Raw genomic sequence first — 15484 nt, 5'->3', positions numbered from 1 at the left:
GACCTGTGAGTTATCCTTGCACAAACAATTATGTAGTATACAGTACTCAATTCCCTTTTCCTCCTTAGCTTTAATTTCTTTCCAAACCCTAAATCCACCCAGGCACTAAAGCTATGTAGTCTAGCTAGTGAGTGCATAGTAACATAGTGCAGAGGTGCAACTGGCTTATACAAGACTGTGCGGACCATTGACAATCTGACTCCAAAATTATTCAATTTGCACCAAACAACTGAATCTTTGCCATGTATAGCTTAGGGCTGGGGGATAGTATGTGCATATCGGAATATCGGGATAGTATCACTATCGGTATCGCCTATATCGCTTGAAAATTTACTATCGGACAGTAATTAACAAGTAAAATACGAAGAAATATCTGCAAAATACTGTAAAATAATAACTTTTTGGAACAAGAATCAGCCTAAAAGGGTGTATAATATCTTATGTAAAATACATGCATGGGTACATCCCTCCTCACAACTCTCTTTGAAGGCAACTAATAGGAAATAAGTGAATTATCACTATCGTTTTACTATCGTCTATCGTGAACAGTGTCTTGATATCGTTCGGACAGTGAAAATTTCACTATCGCTCAGCCCTAGTATAGCTATACTTCTGTGGAATACTGCATGACTCTCGATGCATGCAGAGCTATATATAAGACAGACATCTTACATTAGTAGAACAGCTAAGCAACAAATTTTGATGAAATTGTTCACTTTGTGCTTTGTGATAAAAGCACCAAATTTTCTGTGGAAGTTGATTAAGGTATACTACCTGGATGGACACCTCCATTGATCAGCTTTTGGATATGACCATCCTTTGCTTGTCTATACAGCAGATGCCCATATATTGAGCACTATTTTCTTATTGGTTTTATTTGTTAGGTTCTTTGAGCATACTATGATTGGTAATTTTAATGGCACCATATCTAATATGAAATAGTATATTGAACCAGGCAAATATTGCACCAAGTTTGGTGCTTTTATCAAAAAGTGAACAATTCTATCGCTAGCTGCTCTACATAGCTAGCTACCTCAGCTAGGAACTGAAAGACAACATAAGGTTATATCAAATGTACTTAGCTAGTTGTATCTAAATGGTGATACAGCACCCACCAGCTGAAATAAAGCAGTCAAGGTCAGTAGCGGTATCATAATGTTTGTAGATATATACATGGAAACTATAGTACCTGTATGTAGCTAGCTATACTGAATGGGAGAGTGATGAAGTTCACTGAAGACTGAGATAAATGCATATTCTATGAACTAATCAAGGTCCATAGTGTTGACCAGCCTCATAGTAGCTATATAGACAAGAAATACATGCATGCACTGAAGTTGCATGGAAGAGCCATATTATGCAGGCACAGCTAGCCTGACATTATATACGTATACATATACTTTAAACACATAGACTACTAACTACATTATAAACCAATTATTAAAAAGATGCTCTGCACATGTAACAAAAAAATACATGTATGCAACATAGAAAGCAGCTGCAATACATAAAGGGTATATAATGTCATTGAACTAACATAAACGTTGCAAATAATTATTAGTAATTCTTAACAGTTGTATATGGTATGTTACTCATCGTGACGTGTGACAACTTCCTCCATTGGAATTGGTCCATATTTTCCTTTTATTCTTCCCCTACCTCTACCCCTACTGGTAGGGGGTGGCCTTCCTCCACTCTCGATTCCATTAACACAATCGCTGATCTGAAATTATGAGACAAGTTTCTATACATGCAAATGCAATAATTATTGTACATCAATCACATGCAATGCTTGCAACAATGGTGGTTGCAGCTATGTGTATACATTGTACTTTGCCCTACAAGGATTAGAGGTACAATCATAGATAATAATTATACCTCTAGAGATGGTACTATGGTAGAACCATTATGCACTGTTTGTTATAGTGATTGCTGCTGCTGCTGCTGCTGCTACCACCATATACCTGTGGCTGATCATGTATGCATTTCAGAACGATATACAGTGGAGCCTGTTAATCAGGACACTTAAAGGACACCTGCATATATAAGGTAATGGTCCCAAAGCATTCCTCAGCATGCAAATTGACTTGGAAAATCAGAACACCTGGACACTTTGTTTGGTCACAAGGTGTCATTAATACACAAGTGTAGTACACGATTCACACTTTGAAGAGAGAATGCATGAAGCATGCATGTTAAATGGAAAACATGCATTCTATAGTTATATGCACAATGGACAAGCTGCTATGAATAAAATTTATTATGAATGCTGGTATAGTACAATGGTATGTTCTTGGAGACTTCATGTAACTACGTAGTTGTACTTAGATAAATTAATACATGTAACAGGCTGGCTGGGTACCAATAATGGTCCTATTATGCCTTCGAGCAGTGCTCCAAATCAAGATTGATATGCTCAAGATCATGAAGACTGTTTTATTAGAGTGTATCACTATTTCTTGACTGTAGTATTAGAGTAAGTGACTGCTCTACTAGAATACCTCAGTTATCAATACAGGTAACCATGCCATCAAGAAACAGTAAATGTTGTACAAGTTTGTATTTGAACTGTAGTAATAAAATGAGTGTGTTTTCACTATTGCCTCTTTTAGGCACACATACATTCCACATTATAATACATGTATCTTGAAAATAATTGTAATACGCTGGCATGATTCATGCTTGATGCTTTTGCTAGCCTATTATGTTCAAACTGAAAGATACTCCAATAGCGCATACACTGCATGCATTGACCAAAGATGCATTACTATAAAGAATATAATATATGAAATTTTTCAACTGTAATTAATTTTATTAAGAGATGTTTGACTGCTGATGCCCAAACTGTAGCCACTACATACATGGTAACAACTCAACTTGCCAAACGGGCAAGATATATGTGTGTACAGCTATAAAACAGCTTTAAAATATTTACGAGGATCTGAATGCTACAACATTTATGGTATGTAGTGCTATAAACATTAGCAATGTTTTGCACATTATTAATCGGATCTACCTCTCAATATAACTACATTACCTAGATTGGTTATGGCAAGGATTGCAACATTTACACAACAAAGCATACCTTTTGATAGTTTTGATATACCACATAGGACAAGAACACAACCAGAATAATAACAATAATTAAAACAAGCCAAGTTGTTGCACCACTGCCTGAATCTGGTTCTGAGGAGTTGTCAGGTCCTGGAGGCTTTGAAGTAATTTCATTGTTAGGATTAATTAGCCGACAAGTGGAGAAATCATACTTGTAAACTGCAGCTGTATTTTGCTTTTTGCAGGAGAAAATATCATTACCAGTAGAGCATGTAAACTCTTTACCATCACCACTTTTGCATTTAAAATTTTGAATTTTGTTTTTATTTTCATTCTTCCACTCTATTATAAACAATTTGTCTCTCCAATGCAATTCTCTTGGATCAAGGTTCCATTCAAATTCACAATTATCAATAGTACCATCAGATGTAAGGTTTAAATTCTTGCTGCAATTCGTTTCCACCTGAAGCTTCAGTTCAACCTCTTCAGGAAGAGAGCAAGTTGGGATCACACCATGCTGTATATGACAAGGTGCTGTAGGGTTATAACATTTTCCTACTTGGTCACTATCAGCAAGGCAGAGCCATCCTTTTGTATCATTACAGTTACCAGTACTACACTTCAACAGTCTATTCAAATTTGAAATTTTTTGGGTGTTACTGAGGCTCGTGTAGTTGTAAAATGCCCATGAGCAGTTACAGTTTGGAATACCTTCCACAGAATGACTGAGTTTTGGTGAAATACCTTCTAAGGTGCCATTAACAGTATGAAACTCTAGTTCATCCTGCTCTACTCTTATCTCAATACCCGCCTTCTCCAAGGAAACAAAATGAGTACAGTGGTCCAAGGATCCATCATCAGTAACAGGTACATCTGTACCATTTACACACTCTAAACAATTGAATGTGTTGTCCAACAGATTTATCTCAGTGCACCTGATGTCTCCAACATCACATTTTCCCTTTCCAAAGAAACTGTCAGATAAACAGATGTTATAAACTTGTTCTAGTAGTGGCAGCAGCTGAAGTATCACACCATCAAGTCTTTTCTGTTCAGTATCCAATTTAGCTACACAAACAAAGTAGCAGTTTAATTTTTAACAGTGATGACAATTGCAAATAATTGTACATAAACATTAAAATTAGAATCCTAAAAATATTTGATCTGTGTTTTGATGTGTTAAAGCCAAACTCCAACATTTATGCTGTGCCCAGTGGCGGATCTGGGGGGGGGAGAGGGCATTCCCCTCCCTCCCTTCCTTTAAAAAATTGCATACAAGATCTAGATACTCTAAATCACTCTAATAAAGCAGTCACAGTGTTTGGAATTTTCTACTGACTGAGTAACTGACTGACTGAGTAATGCACCTATCATTGTCAAGCCCCACCTACCCCAGGTCAGGAAGAGGTGGGGATTGGTGTCATGAAGCAGTACAGTGTAGCTTAACTATGAAGCTAAGAATCTTTATATACTTTATCATACAGTACGATAGGACCGTATAGTAGGGACCACAAAGGAGTAGGCGTGGCCCACAGGATAACATCACCCAAACAGCAGCCTCAATTTTCCCTGACAATGATGAGGCAGTAGTGGTTAGGTAAAAGTAAGCCCAAACAAGTGTTTTCAGATCGACCCCAAACATTTTCAACAAGTTGCTACAGAATTTAAAAAAAAAATATTTAATGGAATTTTCTGCTGACTGACTGAGTAGCTGACTGACTGAGTAACTGACTGACTGAGTAACTGATTGACTGATGCCTTCAGACAAGCGTAATTCGATAACGGCTAAGGCTACGGGCTTGATTTTTTCACTGTTCAATGTCGCTTCGACCCGACAGGTGCCTTTTGGCATACCGCAGTACGTACAGTGCATTCTTTATGGACTTACCCAGTGTCCTCCTTTGTGTCCCATTCATCTTTGCTGACAGCAAAAAGTATCGATTTGGCTGTAGCACATGATGGCTTCCCTTCATAACAAAAATTGTGTGTATATTTCATAGTGGCTATTATTATAGCAGAGGTGCTTTTCAAACAGTTCTTGATTCGTATTGCTGTGTAACAGGTTGAACATAGCTGGGGTTGGAGGGATTTTTACCTTACTTTCGCCCCTTTTCTGTTACACTTTTTCAGTCATTAAGTCAAGTCACCAAGTCAAGTCAATAAGTCTAAGTCCTTGAAATTAGGTTAGGTAATCCTAAGGCTGCAGCACATGTTGCTGTCAGACCTTCAGTACAGGTCACTGTAAAGTGTTGCTAATAATAATAATAATAAATTAAAAAACTGCTGTGTAATGGGTTGAACAAGCCGACAATGAAGCATTATGGATACTTCACTTTTCAGACAATAATTGATATAACTGGGGCACAGCACCATTTCTTTCTTTTGGTATGCATGGATTGCAGAGGTGCTTTTGAACAGTTCTTGATTTGAAATGCTGCAAAACGTATTGAACATAGCTGACAATGAAGCATAGTGGATACTTCACTTTTCGGATGATAATTGGGGCGCACGGCGCCTTTTCAGATGCGGTATGCGTGGGTTCACCAGTCATAATAATTATTAAAGTTAACAAACAAGTACACGGAAAAGTTTGGAATTTTCAACTAGAGTAGGGACCATATAGCACATTGATAAAAAGTACTGAAACAAACTGGACTAGTGCACGATATTAAATCACAGTAAAACAATAAGAAGTGCTATATCCCTACTGTGCTCAAGATACCATAATGGAAATGCACAGTAGGGATATAACACTTCTTATTGTTTTACTGTGATTTAATATTGTGCACTACTCCAACTTGTTTCAGTACTTTTTATCGATGTACTATGGTCCCTACTCTAGTTGAAAACTCAAACTTCTTCTGTGTACTTGTAGTATAATACATTAATTTTGGCAAAGGACAACCATTATTGCTGTGACACTTTTTTTTCTACTCTTCAACGTTTCAGCAAAGTGCACCCCTCTTTCCAAACTCTAGATCCGCCCATGGTGCCCCCCCTACCACTGCCAGTGTAGTGAGTTTTCACTATACCTCCAGGTACAATCTGTAGTTTAGCTATTCATTTCATTTTTCAATATGAGAACATGGATGTGCATGCAGGATCTTAAAAATGTTGTGGTAATTTCAAAGTTTATTACTACAACTTATGATTACACTTTTGACCATACAAACTGGAACTTGCCGATAAGAGATCCACCATGATAAAGCAAGAGTTGTTTGATGTTGAAAGGACCAACAAAGAGTTAATAATTATCTAAACCAAAACAGCCAAGCTGTAAAAAAGAGTGCAGCCCCCCCTAAAAGCCAAGGTGAAAAAAGATGTGAAATCCAAGGTGGTGGCCAAGAAATGGCTGTGATGGTAGGTTAATGGAAAAAATTTTAATTATAACAATTCAGGTGAATTTGTGTTACCTCCTCCACTAGGATTCGGCACCAAATTCACCTGAATTGTTGTAATTAAAATTTTTGCCATTAACCTACCATCACAGCCACTTCTTGGATGCCACCTTGGATTTCACATCTTTTTTCACCTTGGCTTTAATTTTTTTTTCTTTCTTTTCTTTCTTTACTGCAGGAATTGTGGAACAAAGAAGTAATTGTGTGTACAGTTTTTGTCTGATAAAATATAACATTGAATGATGATTATCACATACTGTAGTTAATAAGGCGACTTCTTACATAACTGAACTGTAGCTGAAACTCTCGTTGTTTGTAGCTGAACTCTTTTCAGGGTGATTTGTTTCTAGCTGAACTCTCTACAGGATGATTTGTTTCTAGCTGAATTCTCTACAGGGTGATTTCTTTGTAGCTGAACTCTCTATAAGGTGACTTGTTCTAGCTGAACTCTCTACAGGGTGGTTGAATTCTCTACAGGGTGATTTATTTGCAACTGAACTCTCTACAAGATGATCTGATCTCTCTATAGTGTAACTTGATTGTAGCTGAACTCTGGTTTCTTTGTAGCTGATCTCTCTACAGGGTGACTTGTTTCTAGCTGATCTCTCTACACGGTGACTTGTTTCTATATAGCTGAACTCTCTATAGGGTTTTCTGTTTGCAATTGAACTCTCTACAGGATGGTTTCTTTTGTAGCTGATCTCTCTACAGGGTGACTTGTTTCTAGCTGATCTCTCTACAGGGTGACTTTTTTCTAGCTGATCTCTTTACATGGTGACTTGTTTCTAGCTGAACTCTCTATAGGGTTATCTGTTTGTAATTGAACTTTCTACAGGATAGTTTCTTTGTAGCTACTCTCTCTATGGGGTGACTTGTTTCTAGCTGATCTCTCTACAGGGTGAACCTGTTTCTTGCTGAACTCTCTACAGATGATTTGTTTGCAGCTGAACTCTCTACATGGTGGTTTCTTTGTAGCTGAACTCTCTACAAGGTGATTTCTTCTAGCTGATCTCTCTACAGGGTGATCTGTTCGTAGCTGAACTCTCTACAGGGTGATTTGTTTGCAGCTGAACTCTTTATATGATGGTTTCTTTGTAGCTGAACTCTGTACAAGGTAACTTCTTCTAACTGATCTCTCTACAGGGTGACTTGTTTGTAGCTGAACTATCTGCAGGGTGATTTGTTTGTAGTTGAACTCTCTACAAGGTGATCCTTCTAGCTGATCTCTCTAAAGGATGATTTTTTCTAGCTGAACTCTCTACAGGGCGAACTGTTCATAGCTGAACTCTCTACAGGGTGATTTGTTTGCAGCTGAACTCTCTACATGGTGGTTTCTTTGTAACTGAACTCTGTATAAGGTGATGTCTTCTAGCTGATCTCTCTACTGGATGACTAATTGTTTCTAGCTGATCTCTCTATAGAAGTATAACTTTCTCTATAGAGTTATAACATGTTTGTATAGCTGAACGCTTTACAGAGTGGTTTTTTTGAACTCTCCAGCTACGTACATGGGTGACTTGTTTGTAACTGAACTCTCTACAGAGTGACTTACTTGTAGCTGAACATTGCATAAAGTAACTTGTTTGTAGCTGATCTAGATGAACTCTCTACTGGGTAGCTTTTTTTTGTAGCTCAGTGAACCCTCTATGCAGTGATTTGTTTGTAGCTGAATTCTCTACAGAGTGACTGGTTGTAGCTGAACTCTCTACAAGGTGACTTGTTTATAGCTGAATTTTCTTCAGTGTGACTTATATAATGTTCTGAATCTCTACAACAACATATTTGTAGCTGAACTCTCTACAGAGTGACTTGCTTGTAGCTGAATTGTCTATAAGATTAACTGTTGTAGCTGAACTCCCTACAGAATAACTTGCAATGTAATATAATTCTATAATGGAGTAAGTTATAAACGTAGCTGAATGCTCTATTAGGGTGACTGTTCTATTAGAGCATCTGGATCTCGCATATGCTACATGTAGTTGGCTTTGGAATCATACTTAGTGGTTTGTATTCCGATTCTTCTGTACTACTGCAAGGACTTACTATGATAATTATTCCAGCTACACACTGATTTTCAGCTCACTGCTCTAAGCGGTTTGCCTGGTAGGCATGAAAACTAATAGTTTTTTATTCATAAAAATCGATCGCGTAATTGTGACACAGGTTGGGTTTTGTGTCATATCTCGATGGCCTTTAACTGGATTCCTTTCAAACCACAAAAAGGCACTCCTATGATAGTTACTCCATCTACATAGCAATTTTCAGCTCATTCCTTCAAGCGGTTTACCCTGTGGGCGTGACAGACCTTCGACCTTATTTTATGCGAATAATCGGTCATAACTCTGTGAATATTCATCGGATTCCTACCAAACTTGGTACTGAAATTCGCCTTAATACACCCTTTAAGTGTGCCAAATTTCAGTCTGATTGGAGCATGTTCCTGTTTTATGGCGGATTTTGCAAAGTGTGTGAAAAGAAGTAGAAGAAAAACCCAAACTTTGGCTGCTAGTATCTCGGAAATTGCCGGAGCGATTTTCTTCAAATTTGGAATGTGGACTCCCCTACCTAGCCGGCACTTCTGTAGCAACTTTGGTTTCAATCAGATAAGGAATCACGGAGTTACAAATGTGTGCAAATCGCATTTACTTTCTTCCTGTTAATATACTCACGGTGTGGCGCGCCGGCTTCTTGGGCCACATGACACACTACCGTGTGTCTTGATATAGTGGTCACTATTATTTTGTGGTCAAGTTTAGGTGCATGGTTTTACTAGCCTTGTTTGAGGTCTATAGCATATAGGTGACCACTCTACACATATGTGGCCTTATTACCAAAGTTGCTATCCATTTTAATTTACTGTATATATATCCAGTGTACAGGAAGAAAACTAAGTGTTGGAGTCCCATACACAGTTAAATGTGACAAAAGCTCCTGCAAATATATTAGGATTGCAGTATGTACTTGTTTGGATGAGCAAGGGTTAGTTGTGAATGAGACGGTTGAATGTATATGTAATACGAATCCATCTGTATGACACGGGAGTTGGAGTACTGAATATTTGTCTCCGCTGAAACGCCCTTTCTCTAGGTTCTACAGGCATACAAGTATTGCTGTTCATTGTAACATATAGAGAAACTATTTACCATGCCAAAAATCAGGGGAGTCAAGCCATCTAGTGGAAATTCGACTTCACCAGCGTTCTCATTGGATAAAGAGGAGAGCGACACATGTATCACCTGTAACAAGTTAATAACTGGTGATGCTTTTGAGTGCGTTTGGTGCAGAAAGTGGCAGCACAGAGTTTGCATTAATTTAAGTGTTGGGAAATATGGCGCTCTTTCTGATTTACCAAACAATATTGTATTTTTCTGTTCTCATTGTTTTTACAAATTGCCCAATGCCCTAATGGCTTATGACAACACTAAGGAAGTTTGTGATGTAATAGAAACTAAGCTGAACTCTGTGCAAATGGATTTATTAAACAGATTTGAGGACTTGACAGAGAAAGTAAATAATTTAGTTAGTTACAGTGAACAAGAGCCTGATACCGCTGTAGTAGAAAACACTGAGCCATCTGAACAAGTGATCCATACCAATGAGGTAACTGTTGAATCAATAGCATCAATGACTGCAGCAATCATATCTGAAGAAAAGGAACGGGAGAAACGGAAACTGAATTTGATTGTGCACAACCTTCCAGAATCCACATCAGCGGAAGCCAGTATTCGGAAGAGCGAAGATACTCAGAATGTCACATCCTTGTTTAACAAATACATTGGAGTTAATGCTCACATCAGTAATGTAACACGGATTGGTAAACAGACTGGAAGGCCCAGACTCACGAAAGTTACTTTGTCAACAAGAGAGGAAAAGTTTAAAATTCTCCACAACAGGTTGAACTTGCGTAAGAAGGAGCACCCGACTTATGTCACTAAAGTATTTATAACACCTGACTTAACCCCACAAGAGCATATACGGAACAAACAACTACATGCCTGGCTAAGTGAGCTCAACAAGCAGGATAAATTGTATCGGATTAAGAATGGTAAAATAGTTCTAAGAGAAGCTTCCTAATTTAGACCAACTCCATCATATCAAGCCATATAATATCAAGATCAAAATAGCTACAGAACAGATTTTAGCGATGCAGTGTCTCAAGCAAGTATTGTGATGAACTTGATCAGAAACTCTTGAATAATTTTGTAAGATATAAGATATATGCGTCATACTCCTTAATGGAGGTTTGCATATTAAACTTAATAATAATAATAATAGGATGGATGGATGGTTGTGGTATTCGGGATTAATAGTGCGAGCATTGTAAACAGGAAGGAGTAAAATAGTGTGAGGCGAAGCCAAGCACTATTTCCTTCCTGTTTACAATGCGAGAACTATTACTCCCGAATACCACAGCCATCTGTCCTATTGCAAATTAATCTGACAACCATAGCAACTGTTTCTAGGCAACAGAAATTCAAAAATAACTACAGCAAAAGGCTAATCACACTTAGCAGCTGTTGCATTGCCTAGCAACCATTGCTATGGTTTCAATGATGTTTACCTTAGCAACAGTTACCTAGCAACCATTGCCAAGCGACCATAATTTCCAAGCAACCATATTGTTGCTATGCTATGGGACTTCTATCACTATGGTAACACTAGTTATCAAGTCGGACATTTACTAAACATACCACACTATTTTAGCCAATCTAATTAGTATTACAGATTTTTGTCAAGAGACCTAGACAAACAAGTGTAACACTAATTCTATTGGCTAATCGCTTGATGTGTTTCAAAATAATACATCAAGGTACTATATACTGTAACACATTCACTTGTCCGATTAACAAAAAAACACATGTGTAATATTTAAGTGAGTATATAGGCTATGTATAGTCCTACCACTGGCGCATATAACATCACAGTGTCAATAGTAATAAGATTTCTTGACTTACATACCAATATACAATGCAACAAGGGAAGTTGTGATTAGTGCATACTCGAAGTATATGGAGCATAAATAAAACCGACCAAAACTGGACGTATAAATTCACGAGGCTACTGGACAAAACATGAAAAAGCAGCCCTATGAAGTACTCTCATGTATTAACAAATGTTCAGAATTGGTTGCTAATGTTTTTGAAAGCTTTCTAGTGAGATATTTAGAGAGAAAATTCATTAAGAGGGCAATTTTGCTCGTGCCTGTGCCTGATACAGACATTGGCATAACAGCCTTACTGTTAAAGCTTCAGAGCTTAAACTCCTGACACAACATTGCTGTGAACTGGTTAACAACGAGTCATGTTCAATTACAAAATCCGGTTGCTTGTGTAGTGGTAATCTCGACCTCTATATCACCATACAATTCCAATGGCGAAATTGAAGTAAAGGTTTCTACTGAACAAGCGGCCCGATTTTGTAATTGAACACGTCTTGTTGTCAACCAGTTCACAGCAATGTTGTGTCGAGAGTTTGAGCTCCGAAGCTTTAACAGTAAGGCTGTTGTGTCAATGTCCATATCAGGCATGGGCACGAGCAAAACACACATCTTAGTAACTTTTCTCACTAAATATCTTGCTAGAAAGCTTTTAAAATTATTAGCAACCGATTCTAAACCTTCTTTAATATATAAGAGTGTCTGACAGAGCTGCTTTTTCACATTTTGTCTATTGACTGCCAAGTTTTATACGTCCAGTGTTGTAAATTTTTGTGACACATGAAAAATCTGTAAATATGCGTAATTCACAAATTTCCCTATATGCTAACCAAGAGATTAGTTAGTATCCCAAGAGCAATGCTTTGGCAAGTGTGCCTAAAATTTAAAACATTATGCAATGCCTCCAACAGTTGAAGTATAAGCAGTTGCCTATTTGTTGGCTTTAATTAAGCTATTTTTAAAGTATGTAAAACTCTACAGCTTTAGGGATACAATCCCAGATTCTACTGAATGCTTAAGCCTTTAATACATGTACGCCAGCATACTCCATGTACTCAACAAAACCTTGGTGAATCCTTTTCAACAAGAATATTTTCAGACACCCCAGCTGAGAATAATCTAAGAAGTTTCCAACAATTTAGAACTCTCATACACTAACTGAGAAACCCAATTAGAAATCCATCAAATATTACTAATCCTAAAATCTGGAATCATTTACAACAGATATTTGCATTTATGTCTAACTATGATGGGTGCAAAAGTAAAGAGTTACAGTATTATCGTCATTATGTTTATATAATGACTTGTGCATTGTATTTATATAATGACTTGTGGCAACCAAATTCATAACGACAATGGTCTTGACAATGCAGATGACACTTGTGCTTCTGCCAAGGCTCCTGTGGTACCCTGTTGTATAGGTGGTGGAAAGGGGGGGAGGCTGAAGCCCTTTTTGGTCTGCTGAGGGGGGTAATGATATATTGCCAAAATTATCCTACTTGGAGTGGAGCCAAAAACAGTGAAAAAGATTGATATACTTTAATAGAATGCTAATAGAGCAGTCGAAGCCTTTCAACATGTTCCTAAAAGTAGGATAAAAACAAGAAAAATTTGCCTACAGCAGGAATCAAACCACTATACCACGTGTACATAGCTAGCTATTTATTTTTCAGTACGCCTTTCCCTACAAGTACTGGCGTATAGTGTGAAATATATCAGGGTCACAGTATTAGAGTATAGCTATTAGAGGCATTAGGCAGTAGCAAGGGGGTGGCATACAGGCACTCACTGTAGTTAGATCTGTGATCATGGCCAAAGTCTAAGTCAAAGGTACCATATTCGTGCCAAGTCAATGGTCAAGGCCAGGTAAAATTTCCAGCCCACAATCAAAAAGTCAAAGATTGAAAAAGGCTCTTTCTTAGTCACAGGTCAAAGCAAAATTTTGGAAGGTCAAGACTGACTGCGGCCACCCACCTACAGCTAGTATTGGCAGTTTCAACAGAAGACTGCCAACACTCAGGATGGCGCATGCTTGGACATTGCCATGAATGGATTTTGGGGTAGTCGTTATGAAAAATGGTATACGGACGTCAGAGTTTTTAACCCACTTGCACCATCCAACAGTGGAACCACCCTTCAGTCATGTTACAGGAAACACGAAATAACAAAGAAGAGAGCTTATGAGTTACGAATCCGTGAAGTGGAACACTGTTCTTTTACCCCTCTAGTGTTCTCTGCTTCCGGAGGAATGGGCCATGAAGCCAGTGTATTTTACAAGAGATTGGCGAGTTTATTGTCTGTTTGCTGCGTTCAGCAATCCAGTGCATTAGAGGAGCGCAATCTTCACAAGGTCATTTCATCAAAAGTGCTCCTGTGGCCTTGGTGCAATCAGAGACTCAGTTTTTGATTTAATTGTTTAACTGTTTATTTGTATGTTCTAATCTTATTTTCTTTATATCTCCCAAAAAAAAAACAAAAAAAAAACCTACAGCTAGTGTCGCGTTGCCAGACCCTATTTCTCCGCACGGTGCTTATCGATTGGAAATTATAAGCGCCTGCTCCGAAAGAAAGTTACCGTATGCAAGGAAATTTTGACGTCAAAAAAATTTGACAAATCAGTTTAATTCGTCAAATTTAAATTCGTCAAATGTTTATAAGCGCCCTTAAAAGTACAGGTTTTCTGTACAATTTCTTCATTTTCGTCAACATTTTATTCGTCAAATCTGCTGAAGTCTGAATTCGTCAAATTTTTTTGACGACAAAATTTCCTTGCGTAAGGTATCGATTGGAAATTATAAGCGCCTGCTCCGAAAGAAAGTGTTTTCGGAGTAGGCGCTTATAATTTCCAATCGATAAGCGTCGTGCGGAAAAATAGGGTCTGGCAACGCGAGACTAGTACCATAGATAGTACGTAGTATATAATATCTATGCTAGTACCTAGCTACGTGACACCCCCCCGAGTTGCCGCTAGCTGGCCCGGGCCGGTAAGTCCTTGAATTACCACAACCACTCTATAGCTGGTGCGTAAGGAAACTGGCAGTGTTGGGAGTAACGCGTTACTTATGTAACGCGTTACGTAATATTATTACTTTTGTGGTAACAAAGTAATATAACGAAATACGCTATAAAAACAGGTAATATAACGCAAGCTACTTTACTTACAAATGTAACGCGTTACATAAGTAATATAGTTACTGTAACGAGTCTAATATTACGTAATATTATTACTACAAGTAACGAAGTTACTAATCTCGTTAGTTATCCTCTGAGTAACGCCTAGCCACAACGAAGTAACGAGGCCTACTGAATGAAGCTTATTCACCAGCTTCTTACTTATAACCAAAATTTGCATATTGTCCAACAACGCAATCATGTCACGTGATAAAGTGGTAGTTTCACACGTGACAACTTAAGGCTGTGGACACAAAGTAATATAATATGTAATATTATTACAGTTACTTTATTTTATGGGTAATATGTAACTGTAACTAAATAGTTCAGTTGCAAGTAATATGTAATATGTAACTAGTTACTTTTACAAAGTAACTTGCCCAACACTGGAAACTGGTGTCGACCCATGCAGGTGTTTACATTCACTAACCTTCTAATATATCCAATCTTTTATTAACTGGATCCAGAATCGGAGAAATTTTGACCGGAACCCCCTGGAGCGCAATCAGAGACGGTTCAGGCTCGCTTTTTAGTTCATCGGGTTCCGCAAGAGATTTGATGACAACACTGCACAGTAGGCCAATTACTAATAACAGACTCTCCGTTTTCATTTGAATGCCGATATTCAGTACCATCATGCCGCTGACCGCTGAGTTGCCGCGATGCACGTTTTCTCCTTCTTACTGGTTATATCTACTAGTGAGAATACTAAACGACCCAGAATTCGACGCTCGTTGGCAGCAAAAATAATCCTGCTATACTGTGGCACTTGGGTGTGGCACACTTCAATCAATCTGTGGTCGGGCCTACCGCATCAAGCGCTAGCGCGTGTACGGCTAACAATGTAAACACTACATCACGTGAACTTAAGTAAACATAATATGCAAACAATAGTACACTACATTAACACAGTCTACCAGAAGCG

At 38.1% G+C, this 15484-nt stretch overlaps 1 protein-coding gene across 1 annotated transcript; it reads right to left on the bottom strand.

Annotated features, from left to right (window-relative positions):
- Positions 1 to 1355: 1355 nt before the first annotated feature.
- Positions 1356 to 15348, bottom strand: LOC136238421 (uncharacterized). The gene is made up of 3 exons (XM_066028874.1): positions 14990 to 15348; positions 3086 to 4122; positions 1356 to 1723 (listed from the first exon to the last, which is right to left on the bottom strand). The coding sequence occupies exons 1-3, from the start codon at positions 15195 to 15197 to the stop codon at positions 1589 to 1591; spliced, it is 1380 nt and encodes a 459-aa protein (XP_065884946.1). The 5' UTR covers positions 15198 to 15348; the 3' UTR covers positions 1356 to 1588.
- Positions 15349 to 15484: the final 136 nt, after the last annotated feature.

Source organism: Dysidea avara, chromosome 11, assembly GCF_963678975.1.
Source record: "Dysidea avara chromosome 11, odDysAvar1.4, whole genome shotgun sequence".
In the NCBI taxonomy this organism is placed as follows: Eukaryota; Metazoa; Porifera; class Demospongiae; order Dictyoceratida; family Dysideidae; genus Dysidea; species Dysidea avara.
The sequence above is the reverse complement of the archived record's forward strand: the minus strand, read 5'-3'. Positions and strand labels throughout refer to the sequence as shown.